General features: G+C 40.7%; 1 protein-coding gene across 10 annotated transcripts in view; it reads right to left on the bottom strand.

Moving 5' to 3' along the window:
- RUBCN (rubicon autophagy regulator) overlaps nt 1-14,601 on the bottom strand; it is a 69,770-nt gene that overhangs the window by 22,368 nt on the left and 32,801 nt on the right. For 6 of the 10 annotated variants that reach the window (XM_053903466.1, XM_019448685.2, XM_053903465.1 and 3 more), the window contains 6 exons: nt 8,698-8,783; nt 6,748-6,907; nt 5,980-6,086; nt 3,814-3,970; nt 2,463-2,996; nt 1,068-1,112 (listed from right to left, as the gene is read on the bottom strand). In XM_053903466.1, the coding sequence (XP_053759441.1) occupies nt 1,068-1,112; nt 2,463-2,996; nt 3,814-3,970; nt 5,980-6,086; nt 6,748-6,907; nt 8,698-8,783 (1,089 nt within the window). The remainder of the gene's footprint in view (nt 1-1,067; nt 1,113-2,462; nt 2,997-3,813; nt 3,971-5,979; nt 6,087-6,747; nt 6,908-8,697; nt 8,784-14,601) is intronic. The other 4 variants (XM_019448687.2, XM_019448690.2, XM_019448691.2 and 1 more) reach the window with 1 other exon arrangement.

Genomic DNA, 14,601 nt, shown 5'->3' with positions numbered 1-14,601 from the left:
TCCCTGCAGTGAGCTCTCCTCCTCACTACTGATCTAAAGACAAACCAGCAGTCACCATGATGCCTTGGTTAAGAAACTATGACTCGGATGGGACCTCCTTTAAGGTCCCCAGTCAAATTAAGTGCACAACACAAACTCCAACACCAGCGCGCTATTCCTTTACAACATGTGCAGGCCGTCCAGCCTTTGCTTACTGAGCTCACCGCTTCCTGATGCTGCCCATTCAAATGAACAACTCTTAATTCTTAGATTTCCTCACACTCACTTGAAATCTGTCTTCTTACAATTTCTCGTCTCCTTAAAAATAACAATGCTCTTCTAAATGGTGGTCCTGTCAACTTCCTCCTCTTTAACCTTCTCTTTTCCAAGCTTACATACTCAGTGGCTCCCTCCATTAGCAGGAGGCCACCATTTTCAGTCCTCCCTCACCACTCTGTCTGGCAAACACACTCTACTGTTAATATCTCCATAAACCCAGAATTTAACACAATATTCATCTTCAACATCACCATGAAAACCAAAGTCACTAGAAAAAAAACCTGTAAAATGGCTGGAATGGTGGTGGGTGGGACTTACAGAGGAAGGAAAATAGGTGAAAGAAAAAGGAAATGGGACTCTGGGAGAGGCAAAAAGCATGCATCCACATCCAAGACCACAGAAGGGGGGAAAAAGACATTCTGGTGTTAATTCAAGGAAAATAAAGTAATCCACAGTAAGTACTCAGTTATAAGAAAAATTCTGTCACTGATTCATCATGATGCCTTGGACAAAGAACAGGCTTCAGTTTCACCTTTGGGCTTCAGTTTCACCTTCAGGATTGATAAATTTTGACTCCACCTCCCAGAAGCTATTGGGAGACTAAATGAGGCATCTGGAAGTCATGGGCAATAAATATATTATGCAAAATATCGGTGCCATTTTAGAGACGGGTCCAAGAATCACAGCAGGACTGGCAAGACTAGCCAGACTTGATTTGACACCAGAATGGAAAAGGAGGTTCTGAACTAAGCAAGATGGTCACAGAGGAGGAGGAGGTGGCAGACAGAAAGGAGGACTGGCTCCCAAACCTGCAATGGGATCTTCAACTATAATGGTGATATTCCTGGGGCCTCCTGTACGTAGACAGACAGGTGCAGAGGAGAGTCCAAAGAGAGGAAATGAGAACAGAGAGAGTGAGAAAAAGAGTGTCCTTTTATCTAGCGGAGGTAGGGACCTAGCTCCCAAGAGGGAACACTGGTGCTGAAGTACTCAGCTACTGAACCATAGTAGCTGACTCATACAAGAATCTACACACGACCCCCTCTCTCTCAGACCCTTTTGCTTAGGTTTTCTCTGCTCCCCTTTCCAATGCAGGTTACCATGGTTTCTGGAATCCACATGGATTCAAGAATGGGGGCAGGGAAGCATCCCACGCTCAAAGACCAGTGGCCTGGAGTACAGTAGACAGCAGGCCAGCAGCAGGAGATGTGAAGCGAGGCGCTAACCCTAATACTCTTCACATCTAAGAAAGCTTGTGGGAAGACAGTCTTTGATTTGGAATTTTTTTTTTCCTGAAGCGTTCCAATAAGCAGAACCGCATCTTGAGTAGAAAATGGAAAAAAAAGTTTGTCACTCAGAAGTTTTGGATGAGGGCCTCAGCTCTCACCTTTCTAGAAATTACAAAGAGAAATCAATGGCAGCTCCAGTTGCTAAAGGAAATCTTCCTCTTTTGCTTTTTCAAAATTTTCTATATTTTATTTTTATATTTTATTTCTGGGGTTTTCCTACCCAGAACTGGCTTTGAGCACAGAGATCCACCTTATACTTGCTGTTATGGAGACTCTCCTACAAATGAAACCCAACCAAAGCCTGCCAGACACTAACAACCCATGACAGAAGATGGCAGGGAGATGGCAAAAGCAGTGAGCCCCACCTCTCTCGAGCCAAGGCTGTGCTCTGCTTAGCAGCTGCTATTTGTGTGAGGGAGGGCCCAATGGCCAGGACCCCTCAACTGATGGCTTTCCAACCTGAATTAGTGATGCAACGGCCAGCCCCACCTACTTGTTTCCTAGATCTCATCATCCCACACTCACTATATCCCTAGTTTTAATGAGGAAACCCAAATATCACTTAGCCTCTCTCGTACTAGTATGACACCTAACCAAACTTCTCAGGAATCACAGAAAGGGGAGGAATTTAATGGGATTATTTTTAAAGCTCATTAGTAATTCCCCTCTGCCAGAGAGAAACATTAAAAACTCAAACTGTAACAAGCCACACTATCCTCTGATGCTAAGGAACTGGTGAAAGAATTCAGGAAAACATTTACTAGTTAGCAACGTATAAAGGAACAAATATAAATATTCTCCGATTTCTTGGGTATTCATATAACATTATAAACTTCTCTCTTTCATTATAAGCAGGATACCCATCATGTCATCAGAAACATAAGTCACTAACTAGGGACTGGTGACTATCATTACCTGGGGCTCCTCTGGAGGCAATGTTGGTATCCGAATGGGAGCGAGTATGGCTCTTCTTTGTTCCACTGGTAACAGTGAACGTCTGCCCCTCTGAGAAGCTGGACCTGCGAAGGACGCCGGACAGCTGGCTCTGCCCACCTCCCTCCTGCTCGCCTAGGGAAGAAGCAGCAGAGTCTGGCTTCTGCGAGCTGCTGGAGGAGAACAAGTTGGAGCTGCTGCTCTCAGCATTGCTGCTGTGACTCTGACAGCTGGCGGTCCGGCCTCGGGGGTCCAGGTTGCCGATGGCTAAGTACTCGGGCCCCTCACTGGCATCACTTGGGGAATTATTCTGGCTGCTGACCCAGGATGCTTCTAGGGGGCTGGTCAGTGTGCTAGAGCTCATCTCATTTGGAGTTGAGGGGGAATCCCTGGCTAACGTAGAGGCTGGAAGCAGTGAGGCTTGGCTAGGTTGATCCTGTGCTGGTGAGACGTGCTCTCTGCTTTCCTGAGGTTTCCGGGGAGGGCCAGAGAGTGAAAAGGAAGTCGATCTTCTTTCTAGGATATAAAAAGGGAAGAAAAAGGTGAGCTGGAAATCTTTGGTACATATGAAAGGCTTCTCTACAACTAAGGACCTACCTCCCTATCATTACTGGGTGCCCAGTACCACCTCAGAAAAGGTTCGTCATGTGAGGTAAGCAAAACTTTTTTTTTTTTAATTTTATTTTTTATTTTTTAAAATTTACATCCAAATTAGTTAGCATATAGTGCAACAATGATTTCAGGAGTAGATTCCTTAGTGCCCGTTACCCATTTAGCCCATCCCCCCTCCCACAACCCCTCCAGTAACCCTCAGTTTCTTCTCCATATTTATGAGTCTCTTCTGTTAACAAAACTTATCTAGAAGGAAGTAAACCAGGTAAGGTAAGATAAGAGCATGCGCTCTTGATACAGTAGCTTCATTGTTTATTGGTGTTCATTCCTCATCTGTAAAATGGGCAATAATAACAACACCTACTGCATAGGACTATTTTGAGGATCAAATGAAATATATATAAATATAACAGAGCCTGGCACACAGTTGGTGCTCAGTAAGTGTTAGCTATTATTATTGAAATGTCTTCTTGGCAACGTGGATTAGAAATCCAGGGGAATCTAAAAACATCTCTTTCCTCTGTTACTTTAATGATTCCATTGAATTATCTTAGACTGGTCGCTATATAACTTTTTAAGATGTCCTTTATCAAGACATGAAATATGACCAACTGCACCAAGCCAAAGCTCTAGCTACACCTTTCCTGTTTGCACCCACAAAATCCTCTACTTGCTTCGGGGCTTGGCATACATGTCATGATTACCCTTCCTGCCCCCATACCTGAGCTGTGGCTGGGTACGGACTGGTGGAGGCTGGAGAAGGACCCGAAGTAGGAATGCTGAGCATAGCTGGTTGGAGGAGTGTACGTGGAACCAGGCAGAGCTGTCAGGCTCTGGCTCTTTGTTACCAGCAGCGGGCTCTCATGCTTTCTGGCAAACTACAAAAAAAACCCACATGTTGGAGTCCAGGACAGAGGCCCTCAGAGAAGGAGCACTCAGCACTATAGTAATGCTGGTGGAAGCTGACCTTTGGCCGCAGGCCTGAACTGCAGCCAGAGCCTGTAGATATGGCATACCACTCTATTGCTCTATTACAGCATACAATTTTGAAAACCTAGAAGTCCTGCCATACACCACAGCTTCTGAAACTGGAGTCCTAGATGGGACACCCGGAGGGCTTTATCTTAGTAGCAGCATAACAAAATTCTTAAGACTATGCACATAGAGTCAGAAATCAGACATATCAGGGTTCATATCATATAAACTTTGAGCAAGTGACTTATCTACTCTGTCCCTCAGATGGTCTCCTTTATAAAATGAGATTAATGCCTACCTTATAGAGCTGTGAGAATTAAATGAGATGGTGCATGTATGGTGCCTGGCACCAAGCCTGGTACTGGTAACTAAGAATCAAAATTTAAAACCAAGAGGGCCACCTGGATAGCCTAGTCGGTTAAGCATCCAACTCTTGATTTCGTCTCCACTCATGATCTTGCAGTTCGTGGGTTCAAGCCCCTCATCAGGCTCTGTGCTGACAGTGTGGAGCCTGCTTGGGATTCTCTCTCTCTCCCTCTCTCTCTGCCTCTCCCCTGCTCACACTCTGATTCTTTCTCTCTCTCTCTCTCTCTCTCTCAAAAATAAACATTTAAAAAAGCTTTTTTAATAAAGCTTTTCTGTTAACAAAACTTATCTAGAAGGAACTAAACCAGCTTTTTTAATAAAACTTTTTTAAATGTTTATTTTTGAGAGAGAGAGAGTGCATGTGAGCAGGGGAGGGGCAGAGAGAGAGGGAGACACAGAATCTGAAGCAGGCTCCAGGCTCTGAGTTGTCAGCACAGAGCCTGACATGGGGCTCGAACCCACAAACCGCTAGATCATGATCTGAGCCAAAGTCAGGCGCTTAACTGACTGAGCCACCCAGGCTCTCCAAACTTAAAAACTTTTTTAATGTTTATTTATCTTTGAGAAAAAGAGAGAGACAGAGCATGATTGGGGGAGGGGCAGAAAGAGCCGGAGACACAGAATCTGAAGCAGGGTCCAGGCTCCGAGCTATCAGCACACAGCCCAACAAAAGGCTCAAACCCTTCCAACCATGAGATCATGACCTGAGCTGAAGTCAGATGCTTAACTGACTAAGCCACCCAAGCGCCCCTCAAAATATATAAATAAACTTAAAAAAAAAATAAAGAAATTTAAAACTAAGAGAGATAAGGGATCCCTCCCAAAAAGAAGTAGGGCCTATGATTCCATTCTAACTGAGGCACTGATATTAGTGATAGGGCAAGTGAATCAAAGGGTTAACAATAAACAAAACTATCTTTATACTTCAAGGACAAAAATGATCCTGTGTAACACCAGGTCATACTAGTTCTGACACTATAAATCCTACTCCTGATTCAAAATCATCCTCTTCCCCTCAGCTTGTCAAGCCTACCCTTCAGGGAATGCTTACTCAGACTAAGGATTTTTTTTAAAGGGTTTAAAAAATAGACATCTCCCAGGGAGCCTGGGTGGCTCAGTTGGTTAAGTGTCTGACTTCAGCCAGAGTAGGTCATGATCTCATGGTTCATGAGTTCAAGCCCTGTGTTGGGTTCTGCACTGACAGCTCAGAGCCTGGAGCCTGCTTCAGATTCTGTGTCTCCCTCTCTCTCTGCCCCTCCCTTGTTTGTGCTCTGTCTCTCTCTCTGTCTCAAAAATAAATAAACATCAAAAAAAAAAAAAAAAAAAAAAAAAGACACGTCCCTCCTTAAACAGACCTAAGCTTAGACTTTTTACTTCAATAAATACTTAACAGTACCTCCCCTTCTTCTTGAAGTATTTTTTTTTTCCTAATGAAAGACTTTTAGTCCACAACTGCCTAAGCAAAGAAGCAGTTTGCTACAGAGAGTTGTACCATGATGAGGTCCAGGGGCCCAGCACAGACAGTGATAACTCCTTGCCCCCTTACCATAGATGCATCAATTTGAGCCAGGAGGCGGGGGTTGTTCTGTTCCACTGCTTCCAGGCATTGGAGCATGGCTGTGACGTGGGCGTTGCTTAGCAGGAAAGCAGTATCTGGGGAGAGAAGAGCTACTGCTGTGATGGAGCCCAACAGGGAGAACTTTAGCTTCCCTGTACAGCCTGGGAGGGGCTCAGGGAAGGAAGGAGACAAAGGGTAAAAATGACCTGAGGAGAATCATACCACTACAAAGAGAAGGAGAATCAGCGACAAAGTACAGTAACTACTACACTACTACAAATAGGCTAAGTAACATGCTGTATAATAGAGAGGATACAACAAGAGGCTTCAAAGTCATAAAGTCCCAGATTTGAATCCTGGCTCTAGGTGACTTTGGCCAAGTCACCTAATCTCCTCGGGCACTGCTTCTCTGATTGGAAAACAGAGGTATTAATACCCAGGTCTTGGGGCTATTAGGAAGATCAGATGTATAAAAAGTATGTAACGGTGATTGGCACACAGGAAACTCTCCGTAAATGGGGGTTATTCTTATCGGTTTGTGTATATGGAGGTAGGGGAATACCTTAGCATAAAGTCTGACTGTGTTTTACGTAGGAGGTGAGAGAGAAGACTGGATGTGTGTCTCTGTTGAGAATCTCTATTGGCACCAAGTGAAAGTATGAGGCTCTGGGGTGAGAGTCAGTCTGTAAAGGAAGAGTAAAGTGGAAGAGATGAAGAAGTATATGCAACAGTCCTGGCTAAGTGACCTCCACCTACCTGTGTAGAATTTTCTGATATATTGTCTATCCCCAAGCAGAGGTCGGAGCTGGGCTGAGAGACAGTGGCACTGCAAGCTATGCTGCAGCCACAACTTTGCAACAGCATGCTCACTCACACCTTCGGTGCTGCTCTGGCCATTCTCGTGCAAGCTGATGAACTGGAAGGCAAAGAGGCGTGAGTCAAAACATGCATCCTGGTAAAGACAGCAAGATTGAGGCCTAATGACCTGAGAACCAAATTGAGAAAGGGAAGAGGAGGCAATCAGAGATATTTTTCCTCCAGCTAGTATTTAGAGGTTACTGAAGGAGGAGCGGGAATGAAGGGATTAGTGGTTCCACTGCTGATTGGGCCACTGCAGAGGGACTAAGCAGTTAAGACCTGATATGCAGCTCCAGGAGAGGACAAAGCTGCTACATCTGTCTCTTTATGTTCTAACTCCAAAGAGACATGATCCTGTGGTACTCTGAGGAGGGATAAACTTGACCTCTTGGCTTCTTTCACAGAGTCCTCCATTTTAGGTGGCCTCTAGAAAATAATGCACAAAAACCTGGGGGAAAGGATCTGGGAAGACACCACCTAAGATTCTCCACCAAAGAGAAGCCATCTGAGTGTCTCTTTCTGGCTGTAGTCACAGCATTCTCTATTTGGAACCTCCTTCTACTTGACTATTTCTAAAAGCAAGGTCTGGGGTGCCTGGATGGCTCAGCCAGTTAAATGTCTGACTTTGGCTCAGGTCGTGATCTCACAGTTTGTGAGTTTGAGCCCTGCATCACACTCTGTGCTGACAGCTCAAAGCCTGGAGCCTGCTTCAGATTCTGTCTCCCTCTCTCTCTGCCCCTCCCCCGCTCATGCTCTCTCTTTTCTCTCTCAAAAATAAATACAAACATTAAAAAAATAATAATAATAAATAAACAAAAGCAAGGACTCATAGCCCAGGTTCAGTGCAAAACATGTATGGATGGCAATTTCAGGCAGCTTCCAAGAAGAAATGACTATGGCAATATATTTTAGAAAAGGAAGTTAGCTGGGGTGAGAGGGAGTGGTGGTAAGAAAAATAAAGTGAGAAGGACAAAGAAAATCCACATAAGAAAAACCACTGGGCTCTGGCCTTTTCTTCACAAAAAGGGCCAGTCTGACATCTTGTGATTTGGTTCCCTGATCATTTAAAAACAAATTACTTCTCCTGACATCATCTCAGTGATGAACCTCCAGTAGGTGGGATATACATGAAATAAGACTGCCAGCTATTAACAGATACTGAAGACGAGTAATGGATATTTCAGGGTTCATTACGCTTTTCTCATTAATTTTGTATGTATTTGAGATTTTCCATACTGAAGAGTTAAATAAATAGATATGTACATTTGGCAGTGACTGATCTGGAGCTAGCTGTGTAACTCTGGCCAAGTCACTAACCTCCATGAGCTGTTTCCCTACTTGGAAATGAAGGGTACTCTGTTGAGCTAAGAGGTCAGGAGAGTAAAGTCCTACAATGGTAGCTAAAGCTGTTGTTCAGGAACACGTTCAGCTCTATTTGACACTGGCCTCCAGAAATTTCCATTTCTTTCCAACTGATGGCTCCTCTTCTCCTCACATAGTTATCAGCATCTCAGTCCTGCTTCCCCAACTACTTCAGGGAATCTCTTGCCATTTTCCTAGGATTTTGAACAGCTTCATTCTCGTCCTAATATGCAGATCTTTTGAAGATAACAAAACTTTTTATCTCTTCCCCAGAGTACAGAAAAAGGCCTGGAGCAATGTATTTGTAAGGTTTATTATTTTTTTTAAGTAAACAATCCTCCCCCGAGCCCTCCAGATTAGTCTTACAGGCATAGTTTCCTTTCCTCGGTTAATAGGAAACTTAACACACGCCATCTTTCTACCCTAGGAGACTCTCCAGACAGAGCATCAAACAACAGGGCCCTGCGGTTACTTTTCACTTCTTACCTTCTCCACGTGAAGGGCTGAGTGCGGACTGAGCCATCGGATGTCCTTCACAAATTGCCAGTAGTCAGTCTGGCGGCAACACACCTATGGGAACATACAAGGTGAAGAAATCTACCATTTTAGACCAATTCAGAGAGGGCGAGGGGGAGAGCATAAGCTTCCCTTACCTCAACAAAGGTTCTTAGCAACAATCAAAAGGATATATACTCATGTTCACCCTTTTTAAGGATAATTGTTAAAAACTGTTTTAACTGTTCTTTTGAACTGGGAATGCATGCATATGATAGAGAAGGTTATACAATGAAAATAATCTGATCTCTCCCTCGTCTCTCCACCACTGAAGCCCTCGAAGGTAAATCTTTTTTTTTTTTTTTTTTTTTTTGGAAAGAGCTGTTAATCACTTTTTATTCAGGAGAATCCATAAATCAAAATCTATGATCATATACATCTGTGGATACTACTAACACTTCGAAGGTAAATCTTAAAATTGGTGAAGAGTTATTCGTTAAAAGTCAGAGACAGATGTCTTTAGTTCCTACTGCAAAATCAGGTAAGGAAAGACCTGCTTTTCCCATGCTTCCAAGGTCAGGGAGTCAAAGAAATGAGCAATTCTAGATAAAATAGTCTCACACTGGAGGAGGTCTGAACACGATAGCAAAATGTTTACACTAAGAAAATCTAATTCTTATTTTTGGGGAATCCTTTCTGAGATAACTGGGCACAGGTTAAAACTGAAATCTAAATAATTTAGAGATACAGAACTAGTACAAGCATTAAGAGACAGACCAACCAATGGAAAAAAATAAACAGCCTAGCAAGAGTCTTTAAATCAGATCTTAATATGTGACTCAAGAATCATCTCAGGGCGCCTGGGTGGCTCAGTCGGTTGAGCTTCCTTCTGACTTCGGCTCAGGTCATGATCTCATGGTCCGTGAGTTCGAGCCCCGCATCGGGCTCTGTGCTAACACCTCAGAGCCTGCAGCCTGCTTTGGATTCTGTGTCTCCCTCTCTCTCTGACCCTCCCCCATTCATGCTCTGTTTCTCTCTGTCTCAAAAATAAATAAACATTAAAAAAAAAAAAAAAGAATCATCTCAAATGTCAGTGGCTTTCTCACCTAGACTGGGAAGGTAAAAGCGAGAATTAGAAGTGTCAGGTGTCAGATGTACAGACTTTTTTGCCAACTAGAATCATGAAGACCTTTAATATTTTGGTAGCAGTGTGGCAGTGTTTCCGATCTCTGCTCTGTGACTTAGTGGACACTGAGTGGCCAGGGTGGTCAATAGTGGAATATCAAATCCAGCACATTTCCTGGTTATGTCATATCTATGTGAATAGCATCTAAACTTGGTTTCCTTTTTTTAGGCAAAACTCTAGGCTAACTCAGAAGTAAAATTGGGGACAACACTACAGATCTCGTGGACATTACAAAGGAATACTATAAACAACTCTATGCTCAGTGGCATGATAACCTAGATGAAATGGATCAATTCCTTGAAAGACATGATCTGCCAAATCTCACCAAGAAGAACTAGATAATTTGAGTAGGCCTATATCTACTAAAAAAAATGGAATCACCAATTAATAATCTTCCAAAACCAGAAGCACCAGGCCTAGATGGGTTCACTGGTGAATTCTACTAAACATTTAATTATACCAATTCCTTATAATGCCTATAAGAAGATGGGAGCAGAAGAAAATACTTCCCCAAATCATTCTATAAGGCCAGAATTACCCTAATTTTCCAAAACCAGAAAAAAAAAAATCACAAGAAAACTGTGGAGCAATACCTCCCATGAACACAGTTGCAAAAGTCCTCAACAAAACATTAGCAAATCAAATCCAACACTGTATAGAAAGAATTATATACTATAACAAAGTAAGATTTATCCCAGGTATGCAAGGCTGGTTTAACATTCCAAAATCAAGACTGGAATCCATCACATCAACAGCCAAATAAGAAAAATCACATGATCACATCAATAGATGCAGAAAAAGCATTTGACAAAGTCCAACACTCATTCATAATAAAAACTCTCAGTAAACTAGGAATAGAAGGTAACTTCCTCAAATTGATAAAAGAATATCTACAAAAACCTACAGGTATCATCATACTTAATGGTGAGAAGCTCATAGCTTTCCCACTAAGATCAGAAACAAAGCAAGGATGTCCCCTCTCGCCACTACTTTTGACATCTTATTAAAGTCCTAGCTAGTGCACTAAGAAAAAAACAAAAAAGGAAATAAAAAGTATACATATTTGGAAGGAAGAAATAAAACTGTTTTTGTTCAAGATAACATGATCATCTAAGTAGAAAATTCTAAAGAATTAACCAAAAAAGTTCCTAGAACTAGTAGGTAATTATAGCAAGGTCACAGGATGCAAGGCTAATATCAAAAGTCAACCACTTTCCTATACATCAGCAATGAAAAGTGGAATTTGAAATTAAAAACATATTAGCATTTACTCTAGCACTCCCCAAAATGAAATATGTACAAGATCTATACAAGGAAAACCTCAAAACACCGATGAAAAACAGCAAAGAACTAAGTAAATACAGAGATAATCCATGTTAATGGATATTAAGACTCAATACTGTCAAATGTCAGTTCTTTCCAACTAGAGCTATAGATTCAATGCAATCCAATCAAAATTCCAGCAAGTCATTTTGTGGATACCAACAGACTGATTCTAAAGTTTATATGGAGGGGGCACCTGGGTGGCTCAGCTGGTTAAGCCTCCAACTCCGGATTTCAGCTCTGGCTGTGATCTCACAAACCATGAGATCAAGCCCCATTTGGGCTTTGCGACGACAATGAGGAGCCTGTTTGGGATTCTCTCTGTCTCCCTCTCTCTCTGCCTCTCCCCCACTTGTGCTCTCTCTTTTTCACTCTCAAAATAAACACATAAGCATTAAAAAATAATAATAATAAAGTTTATATGGAGAAGCAGAAGGCCCAGAATAGCTAAAACAGTTTTGAAAGACAAGAGCAAAGTTTTTCTTCAAAAATGACTGACACTATCTGACTTCAAGACTTACAATAAAGGCACAGTAATTAAGGTAGTGGAGTATTGGCAAAAAAAAAAAAAAAAAAAAAAAAAAAAAGACAAATAGATCAGTGAAACAGAATAGAGAGCTCAGAGACAGATGCACATAGATAGAATAAAGTAATCTTTGACGAGGGAGCAAAGCAATACAATAGAGCAATGACAGTCTTTTCAACATGGTGCTAAAACACTGGACATTCACATGAAAAAAAAATGAATCTAGATACAGACCTCACACCTGTCACAAAACTTAAGTTAAAATGAATCATAGATATAAATGTAAAATGCAAAACTGTAAGTTTCCTAGAAGGTAACACAGGAGAAAACCTAGATGTCGCTGGGTATGGTGATGACTTTTTGATACAAAACCAAAAGTATGATCCATGAAACAAAGAACTGATAAGCTGGATTTCACTAAAATTAAAAACTTCTGCTCTATGACCAACAATGTCAAGAGAATGAGAAGAGAGACGACAAACTGGGAGAAAATATTTGCAATGGCCCATCTGATAAAGAAATGTTATCCAAAATATATGAAGAATTCTTAAGACACAACAATAAGAAAACAATCTGGGGCAACTGGGTGGCTCAGTTAGTTAAGTGTTTGACTTCGGCCTAGGTCATGATCTCAGCGTTCCCAAGTTTGAGTTCTGCATTGGGCTCTGTGCTGACAGCTCAGAGCCTGGAGCCTGTTTCAGATTCTCTCTCTTTCTCCCCCCCTCCCCCACTTGCACTCTGTCTCTCTCAAAAATAAACATATAAGAAAGAAAAAAGAAAAAAATTAAACAATCTGATTTTAAAAATGGGCCAAAGGCTTTAACAGACACCTCACCAAAGAAGATATACAGAGGACAAATAAGCACATGAAAAGACATACCACATTATATGTCATTAGGGAGATGTAAATTAAAACAACACTATACCACTATACACCTATATTAGAACAGCCCAAATCCAGAACAATGCCAACATTAAATGCTCGTGAGGATATGGAACAAAAGGAACTCTCGTTTATTGCTGGTGACAACGCAAAATGGTACAGCTACTTTGGAAGATAGTTTGATAGTTTCTTACAAACCTAAACATACTCTTACCATATGATCCAGCAATCATACTACTTGGTATTTACCCAGAGGAGCTGAAAATTTATGCCCAAACAAAAACTTCAATAAAAACTTGATGTCAAATTACATAGAGGCAAGACAACTTTCAAAGTTAAAGAGAAAAAAACCCCTAAAAATGTAGAAAGTTTTATACTCATATTATAGGATCTTTAAATTGCTAGTCTAGCAGAAAGAAATTAAAACTGGAAGCCCTGTTTCATGTATTATGAGTGCAATTTATTCAGGAAAGATGATATGAAATTCCATCAGTGGATCCATGCTCCCAGAAAAGGTTTCGGTCCTATATCCAAGGACTGTTGAATAAATATAAATTTAGATGTTATAATATAACATAACATAACATAACATAACATAACATAACATAACATAAAATGTTTGAGTGACTCTTCAATTGCCCTCACTTAATCAATCATCTAATGATCCAGATCACATTGTATAAGAAGGCTTTTCCTGTCCTTATCCAAAAATTGATGTAGTGGTTAAGGGGTAAATAAAATGACAAAAGATGAGCACTGGGTGTTGTATGTAAGTGATGAACCACAGGAATCTACCCCAAAAACCAAGAGCACACTTTACACACTGTATGTTAGCCAATTTGACAATAAATTATATTTAAAAAATAATAATAATAAATAAAATTACAAATATTTGAATATTGGGGGGAAGATCAACAACCAACAAAACATACTGTACAAGTGATGGACAATTCCTATCATAATGAAAAGCTACAATAATTAAAATTGAGTGGTGATGGTAGACAAATAGAACAACAGACAATAATAAATAATCAGAAATAGATCTGTGTGCCAAGAGGATTAAGTATATTCAAAATAAATTACAGATGAAATGGTTTAAATGTAAAAAATTAAGCCATTAACAGAAGAAACCATCGAGAAACATTTTTAATAATGGTACAGTGGGAAGCCCTTTCAGAGCATCATACAGAGCCCAGAAGCCCTGAGAGAAATGATTAATCTGACTTACTAAAAATCAGATATTTCTGTATAGTAAAAAGCCACCATATGAAATGGCAAAAGACAAACTAGGAAAAAAATATTTGTAACTCACATTACAGACAAAGGATTAATTCCATTAATGAATAAGGAACTCCTACAAATCCATAGGAAAAGAATCTAAGGAAAACGGGGCGGGGAGGGAGGGAATAGGAAAGAGTTCACGGAACAATAATGGTTCTCATAAACATTTTTCTTAATAAGAGGAATATAACTTTTTACCTATCATACTGGTGATAGTTTACAGTTTAATAACACCCTATATTGGCATGGGTATGGAGAAATAAATACTCTTCTACATTGTTGGTGACATAACTTCCTGGAAAACAATTTAGCAATACCTATCAAAATTGAAATGTACATACCCTTTGGCCTAAAAATTCTACTTCTAGGAATATCCTACGGTAAAGGGCAAAATGACCTATACACAAGGTTATTTGCTGTAGCACTGTTACTAACTGCAAATGATTGGAAGTAATCTAAAAGTCCATTACCAGGGGACTGGTTAAATAAATTATGGTACATACACACAATAGAATATTATAAAATGACAGCTGTAAAAAAGAAAAGCACTTTATATAATGACTTGGAATGAATTACAAGACCTATCAAGGAAAAACCAAGATGCAGAATAGTAATTATAGCATGATTTTATTTGTGTGAAAAATCAGGAGGTGTAGCAAAGAAAATTATTCATATTTTCTCTTATAAACATAAAAA

This window comes from Panthera pardus, unplaced genomic scaffold, assembly GCF_024362965.1.
Source record: "Panthera pardus isolate Hobbes unplaced genomic scaffold, ASM2436296v1 HiC_scaffold_16, whole genome shotgun sequence".
NCBI lineage: Eukaryota > Metazoa > Chordata > Mammalia > Carnivora > Felidae > Panthera > Panthera pardus.
This window is presented reverse-complemented; position numbering and strand designations above follow the sequence as displayed.